At 44.2% G+C, this 27796-nt stretch overlaps 2 protein-coding genes across 4 annotated transcripts in view; one reads left to right on the top strand and one right to left on the bottom strand.

The window, feature by feature from the left end:
• UBN1 (ubinuclein 1) overlaps positions 1 to 10281 on the bottom strand; it is a gene marked incomplete at its 3' end in the record, with an annotated part of 36454 nt that extends 26173 nt beyond the window's left edge. For both annotated transcript variants that reach the window (XM_082669923.1, XM_082669922.1), the window contains exons 1-6: positions 10153 to 10281; positions 5608 to 5895; positions 1994 to 2080; positions 1340 to 1435; positions 843 to 977; positions 18 to 121 (exon numbers count right to left, since the gene is read on the bottom strand). In XM_082669923.1, the coding sequence (XP_082526049.1) occupies positions 18 to 121; positions 843 to 977; positions 1340 to 1435; positions 1994 to 2080; positions 5608 to 5856 (671 nt within the window). In that variant the 5' untranslated portion in view covers positions 5857 to 5895; positions 10153 to 10281. The remainder of the gene's footprint in view (positions 1 to 17; positions 122 to 842; positions 978 to 1339; positions 1436 to 1993; positions 2081 to 5607; positions 5896 to 10152) is intronic.
• Positions 10282 to 10984: 703 nt separating this feature from the next.
• GLYR1 (glyoxylate reductase 1 homolog) overlaps positions 10985 to 27796 on the top strand; it is a 36421-nt gene continuing 19609 nt past the window's right edge. For both annotated transcript variants that reach the window (XM_082671691.1, XM_082671692.1), the window contains exons 1-5: positions 10985 to 11071; positions 12111 to 12147; positions 13307 to 13386; positions 23598 to 23736; positions 24284 to 24526. In XM_082671691.1, the coding sequence (XP_082527817.1) occupies positions 11034 to 11071; positions 12111 to 12147; positions 13307 to 13386; positions 23598 to 23736; positions 24284 to 24526 (537 nt within the window). In that variant the 5' untranslated portion in view covers positions 10985 to 11033. The remainder of the gene's footprint in view (positions 11072 to 12110; positions 12148 to 13306; positions 13387 to 23597; positions 23737 to 24283; positions 24527 to 27796) is intronic.

Genomic DNA, 27796 nt, shown 5'->3' on the forward strand with positions numbered 1-27796 from the left:
AAGCTGCTGCCTCTCACCCGGCTTTGGAAAACTTGGACTTTTTCGATTTCTTCTCCTTGTCATAAGTGTCATCTTTTTTCTTCTTCTTTATCTTCTCACCACCTTCCTTCAACTTCCGCTTCTGAGAATTAAAGACAAGGCACAGTTACACGGCTCCCTAACTCTGGGAGCAAGTGCACTACACAGCACCGGCCTTGCTCCGCCCAGGGTACATCCTGAGAGCTGTCTTACTTCCTTCACGAACAAAAGCTTTCCGCTCAGTCCTTGGACCACAGACCCGCAGGTCAGGACAGCATTCCCACTGACAGCGGCTTCTGGGAAACCCGGGCCTGAGGCAACAGAGGCCATTGTGCAGCCTGAACAGCTTCTGGTTTAAAATGAGCTATGTGTGGGCCTACCTTGCATTTTAAACACACAGGCAATGGTAGATAGCTTTCAAAATAAATTTATCATAGGGCTGACTTGTTCTCGTTGGGGTGACAGCCCTGGGAACTGAAGTCCTCTACATGTCCACAGAAGAGACACAGCAAGCTGGTGCAAACTCCCCTCACTCCACACCCTTCACTGCCCTCGTCCCCACCCTGGGACCACCTCGACGAATGAATCCCTGCCGAGCCTGCAAGGACACAGGCATGGATACAATGACCGAGACCTCCAGGTTCACAGCACCTCGCCACAGCACACATGTGAGAAGGGAACCGCCAACCTCGGCACAGCTGGTGCCTTTCCGCCAATGTCCTGAGTCATCCTAAACCAGCACGTATTCTGGCAAGTCACCTACTGATCTCATAAGGTCATGTAAAAAAGCACTTCTGAAATCCAAAAGCGAGCAACGTTCTAACCTTTGGAGATTTTTTCTTCTTTTCTTTAATGAAGTCATCCTCAGATTCTGATGCTTGTCTAAACTGCAGCGTTCCCGAGTTAATGTAAAATCCTCCATACTTTGTAGTCAAAGAAGCAGGAACAAGCTCATCATACTGAAGGGGGGAAAACAAACGGTCAGCTCCAAGTTCTGTACTACAGTCCAAAGGTGCAGAGCGCGTCTTGACAGAGCAGATGTGACTATGTTTCTCTGTCACATTTCAGACAGCATGCTAAGAAATGTTTCTGGTCAATCACCAATGTCCAAGTTAGAAGGTGTTTTGGACATCTCTGATCACCATTTTCATAAAGGAAACCAAGGCCCAGATCAAGGTGTCACTTCCTCTCCCTTCAGTGCAGCTCTTTCCTCGTGCTAAGGGTACATCCACTCTGACTCCACCCCCAGCCTCCAGGCGCCGTCGGTAGATGCTAGGGTGCAGTGGTTCTGGTAGTCTCAGAGGTTTCATTAAGTACTTACCGCCTCAGAGTTATCGATGAAGGAATCAGATTCATCATAACCATAACCCATATCAATCAAGTCCTGTATTCGGTCTTTTCTACGTTTCTTTCCACCCTAAAATTTAAAATTGATCACATGCTTTTTTGTACTTGTGGTAAGAACACATAACATGAGATCTACCCTTTTAACAAATTTCTAGGTCTAGGGTCACAGGGTTTTTTTTAATACACAGAATTAATTGTTGCCTTGAACCCCATCAGCTAATGACTAAAGGTTATAAAGCACTGGAACAGTCTCATACACACACACTCCAAAACCTCATTCCCTGAAGACCTTACAAAATAGGACAGATTTGTAAATGCATAGAGTGGCCTAAGACAGAAGAAAGAACTAAATGGCATCATATGCTTTGCACCAAAACGTTTATTCTCAGGATAAATTCTAAGGGTAAAAGCCCCTTCTTATTCATCCGTTTAGCTCCACACGAGTTCCTGCCGTATGTTTTCTTATCTTAATGCATTTGTTTAATAACTTCATTCTGTTCTCTCCAAGGTCTACACTTGTTTCCACATCAGTGTTGATTAGATGATAAACCACTAAAGGAATATGGAAATGTCTGAAAACCTCTCCCATCCAACAAGGTTGTTTTGTTGTCCAATAGAGAAATCTTACATATTTTTCTTCAAATTTCCGGGCAAGGGCCTCTACTTTATGCCTTTCCTTTTCTTCATCATTGAAAGGATCCGAGAGATCTTTCTTCTGTAAAGAGACCATTCCACAAAAATAGGAGTCACAAAAAAATTCCCACAATGCTATTCCTAGTGCCTGCACTGACTCAACACATATAAACTGCATAATAAAAACAACTGTTTTTCAGAAAAGACAAGGTAGAATACATGTTACCTTCCCATAAGTGTTTACCTTAGCTGTTTAAGAAAGTGAAATTTCCATTCACGAGATTCAAGAGAACCTGACTAAATGCCTACAATCGCCCATTGCACGCAGCACTAGGTCCTGTAAGGGCTCCAAATATGGCAAAGGGACTTTAGTCAGGGGATGCTCAACCCATGTAGAACTGTGTTCCAATATAACTGATTTCCTTTGTAATCCTAAAAATTATTTTATGCATTTAAAAACATTATTCTAAGAAGGGGTCCATAGGCTTCACCAGACTTCCAAAGAAGTCAATGGCTCAAAAAGGTTAAGAACCCACTGAGCATAGGACAAGCTCTTGACAGCTATTCAGTCTTACTGGTTAGAAGAGTGGTATGAACTTGCACTTCTCTCAGAGCTACGAAGAGTCAAACCCAAGTTCATGGCATTACCTTTCCTTGGAAGCTTATCTTGAAGGATCAATAATCTCCCTTCCCTCCCAATCTTAATACTCCCTCCAGATACTTTCATGCGGTTTTCCAAAGTTTATTTATATTCCATAAACTTACTCTTACATTTTTCTTGAGAAAATTTTTCAGAGTTGGACCTTAAGCTTCCATGGTAAGGATCTTAATTTTAATAAAAAACTCCTGTACCAAATACACTTAAGACTTTGGAGTCCAAAAGCACTAAAGATCAGATGCTTGTTTGAAAACAAAATTCTCCCATCTCACTCTCCCATCTCTGCCTACTGAAACTCCACTTACCCATAAAGGATCAGTTAAACGATTTAGGACACACACGTACAATGGGACATTACAGAACATGTACGTATCATAAATGGGTGGTCTTTAAAACCGCTTGTCTGTATCTTCTAATTTTTCTACACTGATCATATGTAACCTAAGTGGTTCAAATAATTTTTAAGAAAACCTACCCACCTGGAGCAGTGCTGGATTTAATGCATACTCCTTAATGCCCTGCAAACAGCAGTCATCCACTATTTCCTGAATGCATGAAGGTCCAGCTCTGTCTCAACACAGCATCTGGAATGTAAGCTCCTCTCTGTCTAAGCCCTCCGGGGCCTGTATTTGTACCAGACTTAAACCATTACCACATTGTGACTTCTGCTACCTGTGCTGGTGTAATTCTCCTAAAACATCTACAAGAGCGCAAAGTTCCTGTGAGGCTGGGACAGCAACTTTCCCACATTTACATAGTCCTCAGCATCCAGCACAGTGCCTTCACATTCTAAGATATACATGCTAAGTGAGTTAATACATGAATGTGTCAGATTACATTGTGCTTTAAACACTGCAGAGTAGACACTGTAATTCAGGAGTTCTGAATCTGAAGGCCAGGAGTGAATCCCCTGAAATTGGATCCAAAGTTCTCTGTGTAAGCCCCATGCATTTTTCTGCAATTGAGGAGGGCATCTGAACCCCCAAAAAGGTGAAATCAGAGCACTGGAGTTCTAATTTCAGTTGACCTACTAACTTGGTTTGAGCCCGTAAATAAATACCTTAACCAATCCCTGCTACTTTTTATTCCTCTCAAGGAAGAAAATCCTGTTCCTACTTTGGAAAAGAGTTCATGAATGGATTTGAAATTACTTTTTCTCATCCTGACCACTGGCCCTCATACAACAGGCTGACCTCTGGCACAGACTGAATTGGCTTCCATTCAGCCAATCAGATCTTTACCAAGGAAACACATTTTTATCTGAGTAAAGAAAAGTGGATAATCCTAACCAAAGGCACTCACCCCAAACAGCACAACCATGGATTAGACTGCTGGAGCACTGGCTCTGAGGCAATCTGCTAGAAATCATGCACCTGCATGATCTCATCCACACACACCACACCACCCCCACCCCGCAGACACACTGTGAGCCAGGTACTACCCTAATCCCCATTTCACTGAGAGCCACTCTAGAGATCCAAATGCTGCAAATGCAGGACCCTACTCACCTTTCCCTCAGAGGCCAGCCTAGCACACAGGTATACAGTAGGTGCTTATAAATAAATGCTCTTGACCTAGCTCCTACTCAAACTGTATGATTCCATTTATATGAAATACAAAAACATGCAAAACTGATCTCAGCTGTTAGAAATGAGAACAGTTGTTACCCTTGAGGGCTGAGGCAGTATTTTGGGAGGGCAGAAGGAGGGTTTCTAGTGTCCTGGAAAATGTTACATTTTGTAATCCAGGTGCAGATTACATGGGTGTTTGTGAAAATCCATCAAACTGTATGTTTATCATATATGCACTTTTCTCATGTACATAATTCAGTTAAAAAGTTTATAAAAAATTTTTACAATGTTAACGAATTGCCAAAGTATCAGTAATAACTGAAGCTGGGTAATGGGTACATGGGGGTTATTATACAATAGTATAATATAATATAATATGCTCTCTACACTGTACATGTTTGAAACATTCCATACTAAAAAAGTAAAACAAGTCTACCAAGAAAATAAACAGATCGTTTAAAAAACATTTAAGAAATCAAACTGGGACTTCCCTGGTGGCGCAGTGGTTGGGAATCCGTCTGCCAATGCAGGGAACACAGGCTCAAGTCCTGGTCCAGGAAGATCCCACATGCTGCGGAGCAACTAAGCCCGTGCGCCACAACTACTGAGCCTGAACTCTAGAGCCCGAGAGCCTCAGCTACTGAAGTCCGCATGCCTAGAGCCCGTGCTCCGCAACAAGAGAAGCCACCGCAATGAGAAGCCCGCGCACCGCAACGAAGAGTAGCCCCCACTCGCTGCAACTAGCAAAAGCCCGTGCGCAGCAACAAAGCCCCAGCTCAGCCAAAAATAAATAAATAAATTAATTAATTAATTATTTAAAAATCAAACTGATTCTCAAAAGCCCTAAAGGCTGCCCAATTCCAGTGGGGAGTGGGGGATAAGAAATCCCAACAAAAACAAAACCCACAAAAATAGGTTTCTATCCATCCAGGTAAAGAAACTATTCAGAATATTACTTTTCAAAAGAGATAAGCAGGCTGTGTCTTTTGCTTGCCCTAATATTAGGCACAGTGAGATTCCCTTGGAAAAGAGAAATGTCTAGCATGAAATTCCAGCACTGGAAAAGCCAGGGACTGGTCACACTTACATGTAACATTTATAGACTTGGTATGAAAAAATCTGGTTATTTATTCATATTAGTTAGCCATAATTCAAATTAGCCTTGGATGTGCCATACATTTTCTCTAGCATAAATCAGGAGAATGGTTCTAGAAAGAATTCTATCCGTTCCTACCAGAGGAAAAACCAGCAGACCTTGTGCTTGCTTTGTGGGGGAGCCCAAAGCCTCTCTAGTGCTGCTTCCACCCTCTGGAAGCCCCATCCACACACGCTGCCCAGAGCATTAGATTTGCAGAGTGAGCTGGGGTCACTGGGGTATACCTTGTCTGCAGGCTGAGGTCCTTTCACCTTCCCTCGTAAGTTCTTCACCAGCTCTGGGTAGAAGAACTCTGGGCAGCGCTTGTGATCTGGCTCAAAGAGGGTAAGTGTGATCCGAACAGCTGCTGCAGCGGGCTCAGAGTCCTGATGCTGTTCTGCTCCCCCAACCTCCTCTTTCCGGGATTTCTTCAAAAATGCAGGATTCAAAGAACCTGGGAGAGAGGTGAACTGGACCCTGTGGGGCTCCGACATGGCTACCAACAAGTCTTAACAGGTGTCACTGCATGGCTTCTGTTAACATTGAAAAGAAGAGCCAGGTCAAACCGAGATGATAAAAATGGTGATTTTTCTTGTTCAGTTATACAGATTTAAGTTTAAAAAAAAAATTTCACTGTCAAGAAGAATGACTGTTAAATTTATCTTAACTACCATTTGCTGCTTTTTTCTTCTTAAATACTATTTATTTTAAACATAAAAAATTTCATATAGATATGAAAAGCACCCCAAATCCTATCATTCAGAGATAATCAGTTTAGCATACTTCCTTCCAGTCTTTTTTTTCTATGCATATTCACTAGATTCTTGACACTAGAGAACCCATGCTGATAGAGCCTTAAAGAATCCTCAGAATTGCAAAGAATCCTAGACAAAACTGGTTTTCATTTAATTTATCCAATACATTTTTTTTTTACTTCTGGCTGAGAATAACCTCTGTCTTAAAACCTCTTTATTTTCATCACCAGCAGTTTACTTTCATGTAGGGCCATTCTTCACAATGACAGTTTTTATCAGTTCAGAGAAGTGCTGCCTACCCCAGGATAAGTAAGACCACTGTCTCAGAAGTAGTGTGGCTAGGCTCACTTCTGAACACCAGCCTCTCACCACCCAAACTTGGGCCTCAGCAAAGTGACAAATTATCACAGGCCAAAGACCTTCAAAGTTGCTTGGAAATGATCAAAGTATATTGTGAACTACAGAATTCCAAGGATTTACAGAATATAAACATGTAAATCACACTATATATTGTGTGTGTGCTTTATGTGTAATTTTGTGTCCTACCTTTTAAAACCCACATTCCACCACACCAATAAATAAGAATATTCATTGTAGCCTTGTTTGTATATGAAAAATGACAGAAGCAACCTGAGTATCCAGCATTAAGGGAATGGTTGAAAAAATCGCAGCTTTTTTATTGATTTGTAAGGGCTTTTGACTTGTTATAGATATATAAATAATAAATACGTAATGCCTGTCATAGCTCTCATATTTTCTCCTGCTTTGCTATTTACTGTTTAACTTTGCATAGAGTGAGGTATGTTGAAAGAAATTTTAGCTTTTTATGCAGTTAAAACTAGGCTCTTTTCGCTTATGGCTTCTTCTATTTCTTTTATGCCTATAATGTCCTCCTCCAACCAAATAATACTTGTAGAAGAATTTACCCATTCTTGTTTTATAGATGTATTTTTCACATTGAACTCTTTAATCCAAGTTGAATTTACTATAAGGTGAGAGGTGAGGCCCTAACCTGGTTTCTCCCCAGCATCAATCACCAAATAATTCCTCTTTTCCCTGCTGATTTGGCATATATCATATGTCTTTAATATCTTAAGGTCTATTTCTGAAATGCATCCTGTTATATCCATCTAGTATCTAGATTCCTGAACCAGTACAGCACTGATTTGAAAAATTCGATGGTATATTTCAACAACTTAAAGATTCATTTTTATTATTCTTTTAAAAGTAATACTTGGCTATTCTAGCCTATTAATTATTTCAGATCAATTTAAAAATCACTTTGATAAGTTTCCCCAAAAAGCTCACTGCATTTTGAATGTAAATGAATCATAAATGTGAATTAGTTCAGGAAGATTTATATATATCTTACATATCCATATACATCATGTGTATCTGTATACATGCAATATTCACTTCTTCTATCATGACCATAAAATTGTGATCTATAAGACCAGGTAAGGGAGTAAAATATCTAAAAATGAAGAGTTAAAATAATTTGAAATAGAAAACAAAGCAACTGGCAGCAAAACAGGTTGGTGATGCAAAAGACCATCATGCACTAAGATGTCAAAAGAAATTCCCCTAAAAGAAACTTTCAAGGCCCCCACAACAGTCGTCATTCTCTGAATTGTGGAAATAAATCCCAGCTGAAAGGGATTTCATAAAGGTCCCCCCACTCATAAAAGCAGGCAAAGTGAAGGTGAATGTGAAGGCATAAAGGTCCCCTACTCATAAATGCCGGCAAACTCTCACTGTAAGAAGAGAATCTGCATGTTAACTGATGGGATGCAGAAAGGTCATCTTAGAAGTGGGAACTAGGTCCCTGCCCTTGACTAGGCAGTAATTTAAAAATGTAACCTTATTTCATCCCAAATTTTAGATAGTGTAACTTCAATCAACCCAGACGGTAAAAATTCATCTCTTGGTTGTGTAAGTGACTTTGCAGGCCTGCGAAAATACAGAAATAAGACTAGAAAATAAAGTAAATCAAACCTACAGCATATTAACACTTAGATTTTCATTTAAGTTTTACAGTCATCGTGATAATCGCTGTTGCTTGTTACTAAGTCATTTCAAACATTTAAGAGAATCAGACATTTTAATGAATGATGTTAGACTTACAATTTTAATTTGAAATGCTTAAAGTAATATAACTAAATTTGAAAGTGTGCTTTTAAAAGATCTGACTTACATTTACACGTTTATTAGACTAAATTTGAAAGTGTGCTTTTAAAAGACTTGACTTACATTTACACGTTTATTAGACTTAAAAGAGTTAAGTCCTTGGAAAGATTTAACTTCTAGATTTACAAGTTCACTGTTTTAGAATTTTGAAGTATTTGAGAGAACAAGCATATAAAGCTTTAAATGCTGTGTAAAACATTTAAGGGAATTTAATTTCGTAAAAAAGAGCTCATTGTTTACGGGAATTTAATCTATTAAACTGTTGCCTTAATTGAAACTTTGTCAAAAATCAAACATTTATTTTTATGTAAACATTAGATTTACAAATAAAAGATTTGTCGACAAAGCTTAAAAGGCTTTAAAAAAGCTAAGCATTTAAATACTCGATTTTAATGAGTTGACCATTAATTCTAAATATTTATTTATTTATTGTTGGCTGCGTTGGGTCTTCGTTGCTGTGTGCAGGCTTTCCCTAGTTGCAGCAAGTGGGGGCTACTCTTCATTGCGGTGCACGGGCTTCTCATTACGGTGGCTTCTCTTTGTTGCAGAGCACAGGACTAGGCGTGCAGGCTTCAGTAATTGCGGTGTACAGGCTTCAGTAGTTGTGGCTCACAGGCTCTAGAGTGCAGGCTCAGTAGTCGTGGCACACGGGCTTAGTTGCTCCGCGGCATGTGGGATCTTCCTGGACCAGGGCTCGAACCCATGTGCCCTGCATTGGCAGGCAGATTCTTAACCGCTGCACCACCAGGGAAGTCCCCATTAATTCTAAATAAAAGTACAGTATTCTACAAACAAAAGCATCCCTCTTAAAAACCTTCAACTGATGTTATCCAAGAAATACTAGCCTCCTTTTCCATCTCAGATTATTCCCAGGAATAGTACTTTTTGTTGTTGTTACATATCCTCTTAATCATATATTCAAAATGATTATTGGTGAAATGTAGAAAAACTGAATTTTATGCTGATTTTGTAATTAGTCTGTTCAAGGAACTCTTATTTATTTTAATGGTTTTCCCTTAACTTTGTTTTTAAAAACAGGCCGTCCCATCATCCACAAAAATGAGAATTTTGTCTTCTCCTTTCTGAAAAATTATGTTTTATTTTTGTTTCATGTCTTATTGCATTGGCTAGAACTGCCAGGATATCAGACAATATATTCTTTACCATGTTCCTGACTCTTAACGGAAATGTCTCTAGATCCAGTGTGAAGTTGATTTAAGATTCATGTATTTTATGAGGTCATTCAAGTATCCTTCCTCAAAATTTAATAATTTTTAAACTAAGAGAGTGTGTTGAATTTTATTAAGGTATATCCTGGAAACTTAAATACGCTTTAAATGATCAACTCGTCTTTAAAAAAACACAAAATAGTTAACAGTAAATGACAGTTCCTGAAAACAGCTGACGGTACTTCAGGGAAACCGAACTCCAAAGAGAAACCAGACTGCGGACAAGCCAGTTCGCTAAAAACCCGCTTACAACCAGTCTCCGTATAACAAAACGCCCATAGGAAACGGCGTGTGGACCTGCCACCTTTTCAAGCAGGCGGTGACTCAAGAAAAGTCCGGTTCTAAGTTAAGTCAACACCTGACTTAACTGTTTGGGTTCTGGAACTGGGATTGGGACCTTTAAATTTTTTTTATTTTCTCCCTAGGATGTTGACGTTCAGGCAGACGCTGTGTTGAACTGCTGTTCACAGTTCCCCATTCAATGGTTTAGTTTTAACGTACTGAAACTACGCCTAGCATCTGCCTTCCTGCTGTCACAACTGCCTGCTCCCAACTTCCCTAAAAGTGTCAAACTACAACAAGGCTTACGTGAGAGCCCGGTCCCGACAAACACACGCACCTTTGTCACCGGCGCAACGTAGGCTACACCCCCACGGGCCGCACTCGTCCCCCCGCGGCCGTCCTCATGCCGGCCCGGGAGCCTGGTCTGCGGCGCCGCTAGCGGCCGGCCCCCTAGCCATGCCTCCCGGCGGGCGGCCGCCCTGCGCCGCGGCCCATGGTCAGGTCCCCGCGCGCCCGGGGGGAGCTTCGCCGGCCGTGCCGCCGCGCCGACCCAAGAGGAAGCGGAGAGACGCCGGCTCCACGCCGGCCAGGCAACTCGGAACCTCGGGGCGGGCAGCACTTCGCCCCTGGAGAACTTGCGGCGCGGACGCAGGCTGGGAGCGACTCCCCCGACGCCGGCCTTTAGAAAGCGCGCTCCGCCGCCCGGGGGCGACCACGCAGAGCCCGCCAGGTGCGGGGCCCCGGACGCGGGCGGAGGCTGTCTTCCAGGCCGCGTTGAAGTCCGTCAGGGCAGCTGCCGGCGCGGCAACACGGCCCGCCCGGGGGCCGGCGAGGGAGTAACGGCCGTAACGGAAGCGCCGAGGGGGAGAGGGCTGGAGGCCAGGGCCCGGGGGCGGGGCGCCCGCAGGGCCGGCTTCCTATCTCGTTTGGCCGGCCGCACCGTCGCCGCCGCCTCAGACCGCGGCGCTTCGTTGTCACAAGCCGGAGGGAGGGGGAAGGAGCCGGGAGTCTCCGGGATCCGGCGCGCGGAGACCGCTGCTCCCGGGTCACGTGCTGCTAGACCGACCAATAAGCCCCTACGGGCGCGGTAACGTCAAGGCAGCGGCGTGGCCGGTTACGGCCGGCCCCCGTCATGTGACCGGGCTCACTCCAATGGGCGGCACCGGGGCGACCTGATGTTCCCGACGGCCCGTGCGTCGGCGGTGGTTGGGTGGTAAGATGGCGGCTGTGAGTCTGCGGCTCGGCGATTTGGTGTGGTGAGTCCGGGCTGCCAGGGCCAAGCGAGGTTCGCGGGGAGCTGCTTCCCTAGGCGTGAGGTGCACGGCCCGCCTCGAGGCTGCTTTTCTATGCGCTCCAGGTCGTGGAGAGAGGGCGAGACAGATGCCGGCGCTGGGAACGAAGCCGGGCGGAAGGGGCAGCCTGGCCCCGGGGGACTGAGCCTGAGGGTGGCCGCAGCGGGCCCGGCTCTGAGCCCCAAGGCTGCCGGGGTAGGGCTGCGTTCCGGACCCGGACGCTGGCGGCGGGGAATGCCCGGCGCCGCGCGGCTCCGGGGGACGCCCGGTCCTCGCCTCGGGGTCTGGCTGGGGCTCCCGGGAAAGGAGGAAAGCCGGAGAGCCCGCGGGGCCATCTCGTCTGGGCAAGCCCGTCGAAACCTGCGTTGCGATGAAACTGACCTGTGCCGGCGGCTCAGCCGGGGGTGTCGAAACCGGCCTGCTGGCGCTGCCCTGTGAAGAAATGGAAGGGGGACTTTTCCTTTACAACCGAAGGGTTGGCAGTGACCAGTACCTTCTTGGGTGCCTCTCGTGGTCTGCTTCTGTGTCCCAGACAACCGCCCGAACCGAGACTGACTGTCGCCGCCTCCCTCGAGCTGCGTAGCTCGTTTCTCGACCCAGAGGAAGGGCTTCCATAAGCATTTGTCAAAGCCGGGCTGGTGAATTAAACCAGACTTTGTAAGGGGAAGTCTGTGTTTACAGAGCGAACTGCCCCCCACCCCCGTCACGTCACGGAGAGGCTCTAGACAAACGACTCTTGGTGGTTTTGTGTTTTTGTGTTTCTTCTCACCAGCAGAATGCCCATACCTACGCACATAAGTCTACAATTTTGCATTGCACTTCTGAGGGACTTGGGCCTCTTGGGCCCAGCTGTGGAAGTCACGTTAAGAACTCCGGGTTGCCATCTTTTCTTCTGGCACTTGAGGGTGGAAGTGGAGATTTAGGGAAATAAATTGCATGTTGAGTGAGTTGAAGATGGACTGGCTTTTCCAGGGCAAATGCTGACTCTCTTTGTTTTCTCTAGGGGGAAACTTGGCCGGTATCCTCCTTGGCCGGGAAAGGTGAGTGTCTTGCTACTAAGACGTCTAAAGTTGGGTTTGAGGAAGGGGAGAATGTAAGATGTATTCCCCCTCAGTTTCTAGCATTGAGTTAAACTGGGCTTATTTAAATAACACTCGGAATTTTTTTCTCTTTAGTATCAGTTTATTTAGAAACGGCAGTATAATATAAACCAGATCCTTTAATCTGTAGTAAGTTATTATTTTTTGAATCAGAGGTGGTTTGTGATAAAGTCTTTTAATCCTGAAAATCCATTCTAACTTGAATTTAGCTTTGCAGTTAAATCTAACAAAAGGAGAAGCAAATAAATTTTCCAGGAAGAAAAATCTAAATGTAGGTTAGTGAAAAGTCAAAGTATTTTTGTCCCAACTAAGTTTAAATCTTTTTTCCATTTTACCATATGTGCTACTCCAGTGCATCTTTGCAGAAGTTGGCATTCCACATTTTGCATGAGGCGATCCCTCATAGCTTTCCAAATGTTCTGTTTTTATATTCTTGCTAGGAGCCCAGGAAATGTCTTTAGACTGTCTCTTTGCAATATGGCATTTTCAGTGCCTCAGTTGTTCTTCATTGTCGCTGTTACCTGTCTCAACTCTTCCTGCACAGAAGTATTTTTAAGAGTATTCTCTATATTTCTTCAGTGATGACAGGCTCACATTGCAGGGGGTAATGACGTTGGCCTTAGTTTTAACTGCTTTTAAAACAGGGCCGGGCTTCCCTGGTGGCGCAGTGGTTGAGAGTCCGCCTGCCGATGCAGGGGACACGGGTTCGTGCCCCGATCCGGGAAGATCCCACATGCCACAGAGCGGCTGGGCCCGTGAGCCATGGCCGCTGAGCCTGTGCGTCCGGATCCTGTGCTCCGCAATGGGAGAGGCCACAACAGTGAGAGGCCTGCGTACCCCACACACACAAAAAAAAAACAGGGTCATTTTAGTGAAAGGTATATTGTATCTGCTGAACACTGTAGATCATAGTAGATGTAGGGAACTCCTGGCATATTTGCACATTTCCACATATCTCAGTAGAAAAGTGACAGATTTGGACAGAAACTAGGCCCTGTGTTTGGTTTTGTTTTTTAAGATGTACTTCTTTTGTTTTATTTTTTTTCTTACCAACTTATACCTGTGGAAAAAAGCCTTTTTCTTCCCTTTCATCCCCTAGATTGTTAACCCACCCAAGGACTTAAAGAAACCGCGTGGGAAGAAATGCTTCTTTGTAAAGTTTTTTGGAACAGAAGATCAGTGAGTAGTGCTCACCAACAGTTTCACTTTCCCTACGTTTGGGAGTTGCCCTGGGTTGAAGCTGCTTTGTGAATATTCTATGGATCCTAGTTCAGTCTCATTGTAGTCTGTAAGAATGGCATATCATTCTGGCTTCATACCTAAGTAAAAGGTGCTATTCTTATCTCCCAGAAATTGTCCTGGGCAGCTGTCCTGGGACCAGTGACAATGTCAGTCAGGTGGGAAGTGGGGTGCCACCTTGCAAATATGATAACCTCATTGAGATCAGTTCTCACGTCTCTTTACCCAACCCCACAGGCAGTTCCTTTTATCAGGGCCATGTTTGGTTCTCTTTTAATGGCTGTTTATCATCGTAGCTCAGGCATGAGGTATGCAGTGAAAGCTAAAATTTCATTCATCTTAAAGTAATTGCTTAGTCTTGTTCTTGTAAAACTAGATGATTTGATCTAGTGTTCTAACGGTAAAGCCTTTTTTTTTTAATCTTCATTGGAGTATAATTGCTTCACAATACGTGTTAGTTTCTGTTGTACACCAAAGTGAATCAGCCATATGCATACATATGTCCCAGTATCCCCTCCCTCTTGAGCCTCCCTCTCATCCTCCCTATCACACCCCTCTAGGTCATGGGAAAGCACTGAGCCCATCTCCCTGTGCTATGCTGCTGGTTCCCACCAGCCAACTGTTTTACATTCAATAGTGTATATATGTCGATGCTACTCTCACTTTGCCCCAGCTTCCCCTTCCACCCCATGTCCTCAAGTCCATTCTCTATGTCTGCCTCTTTATTCCTGCCCTGCAACTAGATTCATCAGTACCTTTTTTTTTTTTTTTTGGTTCTATATATATGCGTTAGCATACGGTATTTGTTTTTCTTTTTCTGACTTACTTTACTCTGTATGACAGACTCTAGGTCCATCCACCTCACTACAAATAACTCAATTTCGTTCCTTTTTATGGCTGAGTAATATTCCATTGTATATATGTGACACATCTTCTTTATCCATTCATCTGTTGATGGACATTTAAGTTGGTTCCATGTCCTGGCTATTGTAAATAGTGCTGCAGTGAACGTTTGTGGTACATGTCTCTTTTTGAATTATGGCTTTCTCAGGGTATATGCCCAGTAGTGGGATTGCTGGGTCATACGGTAGTGCTATTTTTAGTTTTTTAAGGAACCTCCATACTGTTCTCCATAGTGGCTGTATCAGTTTACATTCCCACCAACAGTGCAGGAGGGTGCCCTTTTCACCACACCCTTTCCAGCATTTATTGTTTCTAGATTTTTTGATAACAGCCATTCTCACCAGCGTGAGGTGATACCTCATTGTAGTTTTGATTTGCATTTCTTTAATAATTAGTGATGTTGAGCATCTTTTCATGTGCCTCTTGGCCATCTGTATGTCTTCCTTGGTGAAATGTCTATTTAGGTCTTCTGCCCATTTTTTAACTGGATTGTTCTTTTGTTATTGAGCTCCATGAGCTGTTTGTATATTTTGGAGATTAATCCTTAAGAGGTTTATAGTGTCTGGTCTTACATTTAGGTCTTTAATCCATTTGGAGTTTATTTTTGTGTATGGTGTTAGGTAGTGTTCTAATTTCATTCTTTTACATGTAGCTGTCCAGTTTTCCCAGCACCACTTACTGAAGAGGCTGTCTTTTCTCTGTTGTATGTTCTCACCTCCATTGTCATAAATTAGGTGACCATATGTGCATGGGTTTATCTCTGAGCCTTCTATCCTGTGCCATTGATCTATGTTTCTGTTTTTGTGCCAGTACCATACTGTCTTGATTAGTGTAGCTTTGTGGTATAGTTTGAAGTCGGGGAGCCTGATTCCTCCAACTCCATTTTTCTGTCTCAGGATTGCTTTGGCTGTTCGGGGTCTTTTGTAACAGTAAAGCTTTTTAACCAGATCTGTTTTAGAATTGAAATCAGGACTATTAATTTGAGATTCTTCAATAGGCCATATAAGAAGTCACAGTGAAGCAAAGAATGTGTATTTGAGTTTCCAGCGACTTGTTTAGCTTTCTCATCACTCCATCAAGTTGATTGCCTGGGTCTAGCTAGATGGTTTGATTTAAGTAGTTGTGTTTCTATTTATGATTCTTACAGGAAAACGTAGCTTTGGGTTTGAAAAATGTCTGTGACTTTCCTGATATATCTAATACCAACATTTAAAATATACATTTCTAGAAAGCGATATATAATATTCCATAGGAAAATCTCTTACAACAGTATTTTTCACTGGCAAGCTTATGTGTCAGAGTGCTTACCCTGGTTTAGAGTTTGCATGGCATGTCTACCTTCACCAAAAACATATACAGACATACCCAGCCCCAGTTCTTGTCACAAGCTAACTCAGCAGCCTTTTGGTGGCAATATTTCAAGGGAGTCACTGACCCAGAGCTGTGAGAGCAAGAGACAATCTGGAAGAGGGAATGTTCTGGTAATGCCTTGAATTTACAGCAAAGATTGTCTGGATGCAGACAAGTGGAGCCACACTCCACATTGCTGGACACCAAAGGGAACTTCCAGAAAAGCAAATACTGTGGTCCCCGTCTTCCAGGGACTCAGGACAAGACATAAACTCAGGTGACAAGACGTAAACATTTTACATGGGATTAAGTGCAGAATGAGCGATGTGTAGAATTATTGTTAAAGGGTTCTAGAACAAGAAGAGATCAGCAGAGAACAGCTAGGTCAAAGAAGGTTGCTGGAGAGATGGGATTTAGGTCAAACTCTGGAGGATGTCTAGAATTTGGACAGGCAAGAATAGTAAAGGCATTCCAGGCAGTGGGGCTACTGTAAACCCCTGGGAGTTAAGTTGGATGTGTGGACAGAGAGAGCCTTCCTGCGTGAGGTAAAGAACTTGTGCTTGGGGAGAACAGGGGCAACGTGGTTGGCCCAGCTTGGTTAGCTAAATGAAGAAGTACGCAAGTCTGAAACACAAATGGGACCTCATAGAAAGTGGGGAGTTAATCAGCTTACAGGAGACCTGAAAGCTATTGTGTTTTTATGATAATTTTTTAAATGCTAGAAGGCTAGAAGAATAAACTGTCGTCCCTATGTATACAAAATACTACAAATAGGACACAGGAAATTGGACCTGAGGGAATCTCAGCACTCAAGCACTCAACCAGGCAAACCTTTGAAGCCAGTGAAAAGGATGAGTTTCCTGGAACAAAAATAACGTGTTGGTGGTGGTGATGATGTGATTTCTAACTAAAGTTCTTTGAGGAGATTCATAAGCAAGTGGATACACAGCTGTGGCTAGGTATAATATCTTTAGTCTTCTAAACCTCCTTGATAGTGTTTGTAAAAAACCATTTAAAAATTAAGCTATCAGGGAACATGTTAACTTTTTGTGGCTAAGCGGTTGCCTTCATGAAAGGAAACAAAGGTTAAGGATCTACAGTACGTCTCTAAAGGGAGAAGGGTTCTTAGTGATCAGTGTTAGGCAGACTTTATTTAGAATCTTTGTATTAACTGAAGGCAAAATCTCCAGATTGTTTGGTAGCAGTGAATTACTTTGGGGAAAGAGCTCTGGCTTGTTACCAGCCTAATGTATATTCAGATACCACTTTTGCCTGCTCTGTGATTCGGGCTGCTTCACTTTTCTAAGACTCTTTGTCCTCGTCCACATGTGGGGATAACACCCCCTACCTTGTAGTTACGAAGAAGTAGCATCACTTACTCATAATATTGGTTGGCAAGAGCAGGTGTTCAACAAACATCAGGTCGGGGTATAGATCTGTTACAAAAGAAAAAGCTGATTAGAAGCAGGTGGCTTTAAGTAAGGAAAATGTGAGAGAGAGAGAGACAGACCCTGCCCATGGTAGGGCAGAGTGGGGAGGATCTGTGTTTGAAAAGAAAGGCATCTGAGAGTAGGAGATTCCTAAGGATGTCAGCCAGGCCTGTTGTTTTGACCATAAAGGCATTGAACACAAAACAGTACATTGTTCCACCTTTTTCTGTTTGGTTGGTTTTGTTTTGTTCTTGTTACTCTTTTTCTTATTTTTACATCGTTCCTCCTTTATGTAAAAACTGTATCGTGCCTCACCAGGAGTACTATGTGCTGTCTAGTCTATCATTCTAATGGGATCTGATGGAACTAGTTAACATCGGGAAAGGGGACTGAATCAGGTGAAAGAGAGGACTCTTTAATGTGAAAAAGCAAAGACCAAGAAAAGAACACCATCAGAACTGGTGAAATAATGAGCGGCCTTAAAGAGATAAACACTGACTTGTTCATAAATCCTCAGGTGTTTTGACAAGGGGCACCGTGAGTAGAATAAATGTTGTGTGACTGTGTTTAGGACATATATAAGGAGAACTATGTGAGACGTGGTTTAGACAGGAAATGCAAGTGGACCTTTTAGGGATGAGAATGACTTTTTACGAGCAAAGCTGTAAGTGGCTACAGCAGAGGCTGGACTCTACCTCACATTTAATGCTTGATGCCAGGGAGAGGGGCGTGTGCTCCTGGCATGTTCTAGGGGCTCCGTTGGTCACTGGGCCCTGACCTCGGTGGACATGTTCTGACCCAGTGAGGCTGTTCTTGTATTCCTGAGGAACATAGGATTCAGTCAGGGATGTTCAGTTTCAAAACTGACATGCTATTTAATGAAAATATAGAGAGATGTGATTTTTTTATATTAAGCAGGGACTTTTATTAAAGAGTAAAAAGGGCAGCTCCTTAAGATAAATGGTGATTTCAATCTTTTAGAAACTTGATTTTCTCTCTTCCTCTTCCAAAACATCTAGCAAATTATGTTGACTTCCCACTGGAAGAGGGAACCAGGAAGAGAGGGCCGGGGGTGATGTCACCAGCATGGCGACATAGTTCGTTCCTGACTTCGCTCCCCCTCACAAAAAGGAAGCGAGGAATAGACCTTCCCAACCAGCCTCCCCTGTGAGGGGAAGGACTTAATATAAGATAGCTGGATTCAGCTGAGCCTAGGTGGCTACATGGGAATTGCCCACAGTCCTTTTCTATTTCGCAAAAATTCAGAGGGGAAAATAACTTCAGTGTAATTTTGCCAACTCCACCACATGACCACATCAAAAGATTAAGTCTCAGGTACATGATGGCCCACTTCGAACAGGTGGCTGCTCATCAGGGTAGAAACTGAGCTCAGGGTTTAAAAGTTTCATCAGTGGCCGTGAATGGCAGAATAGAGGGAGTTCATTTAGTTTGCAGGTGCTCAAAAAACCACCAGAAACAAACCAGTTCAAAGAATACCGTGGGCAAACAATGGGTAAATCCCAAACAAGAGTTTCTGTGGCAGTCAGGAAACAAGGATTTAAGTGATAAGATGTCCAAGGTCCCAGCCTGAGGTACTTTTTACATCAAGCTAGATATAAGGTGGGACAGCCTGGTTGTGAGGTGTCTGAGTGAGTGCTAAAGTAACTTCTAGAGGGAATGCCCTGGCGGTCCAGTGGTTAGGACTCCTCGCTCTCACTGCCGAGGGCCTGGGTTCAATCCCTGGTCGGGGACCTAAAATCCCACAAGCCTTGAGGTGTGGCCAAAAAAATTTTTCAAATAATAAATGAAGTAACTTCTAGAAAAGTTTGTGGCTCATAATTAGAAGCATAGCAGATTGGAACCATCTGAGCATCCCCTTTTCTTTTCACCTGGCACCTGATTGACCCACTTTCCCTGCATCCAACACATGCAGTGGTTGGAGAATTGAGCCAAGCAGATAGTGAGAGCCACTGCTCCAGTATTTGGAGTGAGCCAGCAGTGTCCCTCTGCCAGAGCTGGACAGTAGTTATCCTAGAGAGCTCTGAGCAGGTTCTCCCCTCCCAGCGCCAACAGCAGCTCCTGTCCTACAGGTGCCTCCCTTCGTGGCTGAGGCAGTGGACCCCAGGAACAGGTGTCATGCATGAAAAGAAGTGGCTGGCCATGTTGGTATTGGCAGTGCAGCTTGAGAGCCTCATGCAGCATTTGGGAATGTTTTCAAGTTTTGGAAACAAAAATCTTCTGATTCTGTTTTCTCTGCTAGTCTTTGTTTTTTGGGGGTTTTTTTAAAACTTTTTAAATTTATTTTGGCTGCGTTGGGTCTTCATTGCTACATGTGGGCTTTCTCTAGTTGTGGCAAGTGGGCTTATTGCTGTGGCTTCTCTTGTTGCAGAGCACAGGCTCTAGGCGCACAGGCTTCAGTAGTTGCAGCACGCAGGCTCAGTAGTTGTGGTGCACGGGCTTAGTTGCTCTGTGGCATGTGGGATCTTCTCGGACCAGGGATCGAACCCGTGTCCCCTGCATTGGCAGGCGGATTCTTAACCACTGCACCACCAGGGAAGTCCCTGCAAGTCTTTGTTGATGTCTGTATGATAATCAGTTGCTTGAAATTAACTGAAATTGTTAGTTATTTGTTTTATGGCTTTTTTGGTTGTTTTGTTTTTTGATTTGCATTTTTTTGGGTGTCTTGATTTCTGAATAGCTTAGACTTGGACCTGTAACACCTCAGTAATCCTCAGCCTCTTTCATTGGTTTAAGGGGGTATGGGACAAGCATAGAAATTATTTGTGAAGTACTACAGTACTCCCCAAATCCGGATGGAGAGGTGAACACACATCTCTGACCACATCCTTGTTCTCACCTGTGGGCTATGCTTGCGTGTGTGTACTCTCTCTCTCCCGCTCAGGTTATTGTTGCTGTGAAGTCTGAGACACATAGACGAGGGTGCTTGAGATTGTTCATAGACTGGCTTCTTTACTATGATATCATAGTTTAGTTTTAATTTAAGGGGAAAGCAGGCCAGAATTATGGAAGTGTTTGAAAATGTGAAATTTTTAAATTTATTTTGAGTGTATAATCGGAAGGTGGCTTAGTGGAAGTTTTATATTCTCAAATGGAAGGCATTTGTGGGAGGTGTATCAGAATACCAGCGTACGTTTGCTGCTCTTGGCCATGTTACAGGTGCTGTTACACAGTCAGCCAGGCAGTAGCTACCCACCTGAGCAGACCTACACAAGGAAGTCATGGGGGAGAACCCTCTGGGCAGTCAGGGTAGCCCATGTGCTAGAGCAAAGGCCTTTATCGTTGATATGTTGTTTTTTAGGAATAATAGATATTCATGGTTTCCCTGCAAATCAAGCTGTAAACCGTTGAAACAATTTCATTCATCCTCATCCCTCAGCCACCCAGTTTCTGGCCCATAGGCATCCAATTATACTAGTTTCTTATGGCGAGTCCCTCCAGAGACACTGCACATCATCATGAAGTTACATGCTCCTTTTTCCTCGTCTTTACACAAGTGCTTGCATACTACACACACTGTTCTGTATCTTGCTGTTTTTCACTTAGCCAAGTATCTTAAGGGACCTTCCATTTCATTCTTTGTAATGATCTCACTGATTGCCAGTTAGCTTGTTTTCGGGCATTTACTTCTACAAACAATGTGTAATTAACTTCCTTGTATATAGAAGCAAGGCCGGTTTGTTAGGCACAACTTGACTAAGCCTGATTTTTTTGACTTCCCAGCCCACAGCAAATTGGTTGGAAAAGGTATAGCTCCATCTAGGCATTGGGAGCTCGTTAAGAGGGAAATCACAAGTTACAGCTTATATCAAGCAAAGAAACAGAACAGTCACTTTAAAAACATACAAACAACAGCAAAAACTACAAAAAGCCTCCACAACCATACATTATTTAACCCAGAGGTCAGCAATCCAGCCCCTCTGAAGGTGCCTAGGAGTTGTCATTTACTGGGTGATTATTGAGCACCAGTTGCATGCCACGCCCCGCCTGATGGACCTCAGTGGATAGAGAGTGGGGCTTATTGAAGCTCCAGCTGAAATTCAAGCTTGCCCTTTTTAAGGAGACAGAGTTTTGCAATATAGCCTTCGGAGAGAAAATTATTGAGATGGCCAAAGTGAATTTCAATTCATCTTGCTTTCAAGAGATAATCTTCCTAGGGCTCCAGTGGGCTGGCTTTTTATTTACTGTTTTTCTGACGTGACAGGATGTTTCTCCAACAAGAGGTTGATTTCTTAAGTAGGTTAACATTTCTTGCATTTATCGTGTTGAAGTCATATTTATACTGTCAGTTCTTTTAGCAAATTATTTTCACTTTTCAAAGATGGTCATAAGAGGAAAATTTTAGTATCTCAAATGCCAGTCTTTATTTAGGATGAGTGTTTTTTTGTTTTGTTTTGTTTTTTTAATGCGGTACACGGGCCTCTCGTTGTGGCCTCTCCCGTTGCGGAGCACAGGTTCTGGACGCACAGGCTCAGCGGCCATGGCTCACGGGCCCAGCCACTCTGCGGCATGTGGGATCCTCCCGGACCGGGGCACGAACCCGTGTCCCCTGCATCGGCAGGCAGACTCTCAACCACTGCGCCACCAGGGAAGCCCCAGGATGAGTGAATACTGATTGTACTGTTCTCCTGGCAGAAGTCAGTAATGCACTTAAAATGCTTCAACTAACAGATGGGCATGGATTTATTAGTGCTTCCTCCACAGATGTTCTCACCTTTCCACTTGAATCAGAGGTTCATGTGAGGGGGTTGAGGAAGAGGGAGTTAGGGATTCTTAGAGTCTCTTGTCCCATCTCAAGGGGCTCGATGAAAACCACCCAGTCTTTCTTATGCTAGGAACTTGGGCAGGTCTCAGCTTCTGACCTGAAGCTCGGAGAGGGAGGAGGCTTCTCCTGAGGACTGTGGGTCTTTAAGCTTCATCACTGATACTTGTGTCACCTTAGAGCTGCTATTTAATCTGAAAGTTTGACTTGCTTTTCAGGGTGTGTCTGGCTTTTCTTCTGACTGTGCTGGTGGTTTGTCCTTAGAAATGCTGTAAATGCACTTGCTAAATAATGTAGGGTCAAAATTTAATTCCATTTTTCCTCCTTGTAGATCAGACCCATTGGGTCTGTTGTGTCCAATTTCAAACCTCAAGATGAGTTGGTCACTAGAAGGGTACCTGCTTACTTCATCTCATTGGAGCCCTGTGCAATAAGACCAGCGTCTGAGTGCCCGTTCACTGTTTTATTCTCTCTAGTCTTGTTTACCCATAGATAACATGCCTAGTCCTAGTTTGCAGACTGATGTTCCAGAGATTGTGTTTGTGCAGACCCATCATCACAGCCATTAGCACAACCACTCAAAGCACAGGTGGCTGTTGCTGGGTTGGTAGCTCTATTTTTATGTGCAGAGGTTAGCACTTTTACTGTTATTAGTGAATATTCTCTAGCTTTCTCTAAAGGAAAGAATCCTAAGTTAGTGCGGTAGCCTAGTTTCTATATCCTTGACTTGACCCACTTTTTCTGAAGGTTATGCTATGAAACCTCTGAGTATTGCATGGTAAAATATGTAAATCAACTCTTACCTTGCCAAGCCTATAAAATTCTCTCCATTATTACTGGTGTTCTGGAAACTGAATGTCATTTAGGGAAACCACAAAAGCCAGCTGGGGCAGATTTATGCAGGTTAGTATGGTAGGCCAGTTATTCCAGAGTTGATGGCTTTTTTCATTTTCATGTGTTTTGCATTGGTGGTAGGAATTAAAAATCGGAAGAGTATGTTCCCTTTCCTCTAATCTCAAGTAGAATCTTGTTTTTAAAAGCCTCCTTTTGTGACTACTGCCCTTGTTCCAATGTGTCACAAGTTTTGTGTGGTTTAGTAGCCCTGGGTACAATCATTTATGAACAAATAGAGGCTCCAAGGCTGCAGACATTTGTAGAAGCAGCAGATTTTTGAAGGTGTTGCCTTTCTTTAGCCCTCGTAGCATCCCACATTCTCAGTGGATTGACAGGTCATCATTCTGGCTCAGGCTCTTGATGGACAGTGATGCTGCTATGGTTGATAACGCTTCCAAGAGCCCTGATTCCCTGGGATCCACGTGGGGCCATTTGTACTATGTAGTGAGAATGGGAGCGCATCTATAGGTTTCCTCTGCCCTGAGCTAGTGGCAGAGTATGTGTGTTTCAGTGTGGAAGGCTGGTGAATAAGAGTGGAAATAACCTGCAGTGCAGTGATTTTATTTGGAGGATGCTGATTTTGGTGGTGGTTGTTTGACTTGTTTCAAGAAAACATACTTTTAGGCTCAAGAGTTTGGGGTGGTCAATAGCATGTTTTGGAAAAAGATGGAAGGCCTGTTTCAAAATCCAGTTAAACCAAACAGGTATTTGCATTCTGCTGGGGTGAGGTCTTTGATAGTTTTGGGCATAGGCAGTGCGGATCATACATATCCTTTCTCTCTGTTTTCTGCCAGTGCCTGGATCAAAGTGGAACAGCTCAAGCCGTATCATGCACATAAGGAGGAAATGATAAAGATTAACAAGGGAAAACGATTCCAGCAAGCTGTGGATGCCGTAGAAGAGTTCCTCAGGAGAGCCAAGGGAAAAGACCAGGTGAGAGGCTTCACGATTCTCACTTTATGCTGACTCCAGACTGGTTATTTTTGCATAGTAACTGACAGATTAAATATCGCCCGAACCCAAAACTATTCTTAATGCAATGCCATTGGAGAGAGAGCTACTTCAAATCTAAGGTATCAGTGTTTTGCTAATCAACTTGAAACTCCATGCATGTGGCTGACCTTTCTGGAATAGATTGTTGCTCTTAGGAAAGTCTCTTGGACCCAGGAGAAGTATCTCAGCTTTTGAGTATAGCACAGGCCTTCTCCCTTTTATAGCATGGAGGTTAGGAGCACGGCCTCTGGGCTATATCCACTCCCTGGGTGTAAATCCAGTTTGGGGACTGTGGGCAAGTGACTTGAATTTCTTTTTCAATCCACTTCCCCAGATATAAGTGGAGTTGACAGCAGAGCCTACTTCATAGGGTTGTTGTGTGGATAACACACGTAAAGCACTTATCACAGGGTGTGGCTCCTGTAAATCATGGTAGTGATGGTGGTGGCTGTTGTGGTGGTTATCATTATTATTATTAAACTTTCAGACATCGTCCCACAGTTCTGCTGATGACAAGAATCGGCGTAATTCCAGTGAGGAGAGAAGTAGGCCAAACTCAGGTGATGAGAAGCGCAAGCTTAGCCTGTCTGAAGGGAAGGTGAAGAAGAACATGGGAGAAGGAAAGAAGAGGGTGTCTTCAGGCTCCTCAGAGAGAGGCTCCAAGTCCCCTCTGAAAAGAGCCCAAGAGCAAAGTCCCCGGAAGCGGGGTCGGCCCCCAAAGGATGAGAAGGTTTGTTTTATCTCTGTAGCTTCTGGGATTAGTGACTTTCTTTTGTATACCGGAGAGCTGAGCTCTACGGTATGCTTCAGCTCCCTGAATGGACGTAGAGTCCTCTGCTATGTGCTGCCCTAAAGAATTCTGCAGACCAGGGGAGGGTCACGGCCTGGATGCACGGGTGGACCAGATGGTCGAGGGAGGAGAAGGGTCCACCTGAGCCAGCGTGCAAGGGCTGGCACTGGAAAGGGCTGAGCAGGAAAGAAGGGAAGGCCTTCCATACACGAAGGGCGCAGCCCACGTGGGCTCGATGTTAGCATGCAGAGTCTCAGTACTGGTAGAGGACAGGAAGGAGACCTGACAGGTAAAGACAGGTTGTCACCCGATTGTGGAGAGCCTTGAGGTCTAAGCAGTGTTATACTGTCATGGAGTCAGTAGGGGGCCGTGAACACGGTGTTTGAGCTGGATGTGGAGGTGGCAGTGTGCTCCCAGCTGTGTGTTAGGGATCATGGCGGGCAGAGAAGAAAGGCTCAAAGCCAACGAGAAGGGTAACTTCAGGTGTGCGTTCATAAGGAGCTTTCCTTGGCGGGGGTGGGCGGTGGGTGGGATAGCAAATATTGAAAGGAACTGTGTGAGAGGCACTTCAGAGGAAGAGTTCATAAGATTTGGTAACTGGTTACATATAGGGGATGATGGAAAAAAGGGAAGGGAGATGATTTCAAGTCTGTGCTTGGGGAAATGATGATGCCTTTTTTCTGAGCAGAGGAGTAAGGAGAGGAGCTGGTTTATGGGGCAAGAGGACCAGTTCTGTTTTGAGTGTGATGCATTTGGAGTGATGTCTAGACTGCCAGGGAGGCTTCCAATAACATAGGATGGAAATGTAGGTGTGGAGGAGCGAATATCTAGAGAGGACATTGGATCCATGAGACCAGATGGGGATTGTCTTAGGGGGAAGCAAGGAGAGAGAAGAGTGAAGGGCAGAAATTGGCTTTGCAGACAGGATGCACATAGCTCAGGGTTGGAAGAAGTGGGCAGAGCCGGCAAAGTAAAGTAAAGCAGAAATAATATACCTCTCACCTTCTTCCCAAAAAGATTTGTATGAGTCTTAGAAGCCAAGGGAGGAGAATTTGAGGTGAAGGGGGTAGTCTGTCAAAACACAGGGGAAGATTGTTAGAGCAGGATCAAGGGGTTAGAAGCCAGATGGCTGGCACAGACAGACGGGTTATGAGGCCGTGATGAAACGCTGAACGTGAGATCAAAACTTGCAAGTTCAGACACCAGTGAGACCAGGCAGGGAAGGGAGAGAATGCTCAAGCAGGAGGTTGGGCCGAGAGCATTAGGGGTGGCAGTGGCTGCTGTCTGGGGAGGCCAAGGCCCCCCCTCAGGGTTACAGCCAACTTTTGCCAAATCGTCTGGTTTTTCTCAAGAGAAGCTGGAAATACAGATTTTTTTTTTTTTAAGTGAAATGTTCCAGTTTTAAATGTTAGAAGCTAACTCAAATTTTTAAAACACTTTTAGGTCCAAAGGAACATCTCTCTGGACTAGATTCAGCCTGTCAGCTGCCACTGTGCCATCTCTGCATTAGAGAAGGTCCTTCTCGCTGTTAGATGACCTAAGACAGAGAGTAGATGAGAGCAGCTGTAGCGGTGGGGACAGCCAAGGTGACCATGAGTGCAGGGAACCTCCAGCCAAAGGTGGAAAAAGTTTAGAAATTGCCAGGAGCAGTGCATGAACTTTTCAGGGGGTATGATCTGATTTGATCCAATTAAATTGATTTCCTGGGGACCCACAGAAATCTGGGCTGTCAGGTTTTATACTGTTCTCCAAATTCATGCTGTCTGGTATCTTAAGCCATGGATCTCACCAACTCCTGTGCTCGCCCTGGAGAGAAACTTCTTTTTGGATAAAGGGAGGTATAAAGGAGAGGTTAGGAGGAGGACCTAGAGTTTGAATCATGACTCCGTGACTTGTTACAGCTGTGCAACCTTGGCCAACTGCCTTTGCCTCAGTTTCCTTGTCTGCTTATTGAAAATAATAAAGCCTCTTAGGTTTAAGAATTAAATGAGTAACAGAAGCCAAGTACTTAGCGCCTGTGACACTATACATTCGATGAACATTGTACATCTATTTATTTATTATTTTTTAGCAGTAGCCTGTTGTGCAGTGAGAGTGTGGTTGTTTTAGTGCAACCCCAGGGGCTGCTGCCAGGCTTACTCCTCACAAAAGAGTGTGTGTTGCTATAGTAATTGTTATTTGGCTGGCGAGCTCCTCTCTGAAACAGCACAGTAGCCTAGCTGATAACTGGGCAGAGCCCCAGATGATTGCCATTCTGGCCCATAATTCTCTGTCCCATGAGGATTAACTGAAAAGCCTGACCTTGATGGCAGGGGTGTCGATTATGTGTGGGAAGGCGAAGGCTGTGTTTGTGTCTAGACTCTGTGTGGGAGCCATGTGAGGGGTGCACATTCACCCTCTCTCGGGGGCTCTTATTTCTGAGTCCTGAGCTGAGAACTGCAACTCCGGGCACAAACCATCCGGACAGGACAGAACTGTCCGTGGTTCTCCTAAAATCCAGACTTGTGCAGAGAGCAAGGAGTCAGGAGTTGAGGCCTTTGGTCAGTGCTGGACAGAGAGCTGTGTTCTCGCCTTACTCCCTTCTGTTGTGGCCTTAGACAAGTCACTAGGCTGGTGACCGTTTACATTTAAATTAATTTACATTAAACCCAAATTAAAATCCAGTTTCTTAGTCACACTAGCAGGTGCTCCATAGTGACATGTGACTTGTGGCTACTGCACTAGATACAGCGGAGTCAGAACATGTCCATCATGACAGAAACTTCTCTGGGACAGTACTGCGCTGGGCCTCTTATTTTTTTTTTTTTGTTTTTTGTTTTTTTGAGCGTCTCCACTGCGGGCCAGGTGTCAAGGGATAAAGCTCTACAGCTGATCTGCTCTTGCCCCTCCACCACAGATTTGACCTCATGTCCATCTCCCCATTTGCTGTCTTCCAGCCTCGGTGGCCCTCCTTGCATTTTCCCCTCGGCTGTCTAGTGGAGATCTCAACATGCCCCACTGAACTCTTGACTCCCCGACCCAAATGGTTCCTACCTTCTGTCTGGGGAGAGAGCAGGCTCCTGGCTCCTCAACATCCCGGTTCTAATTCTGGCTTTGTCACTTAGCAGCTGTAAAAAGTTGGGCAGATCTTCTCACTGCTCCATGTGGCTTTCTTAGTTTTTTTTGAGATATGGTGGATTCCTTCTGAAGCCAGTATTGTTATCTTAATGT

Source organism: Grampus griseus (assembly GCF_964374135.1).
Source record: "Grampus griseus genome assembly, chromosome: 14".
Lineage (NCBI taxonomy): Eukaryota > Metazoa > Chordata > Mammalia > Artiodactyla > Delphinidae > Grampus > Grampus griseus.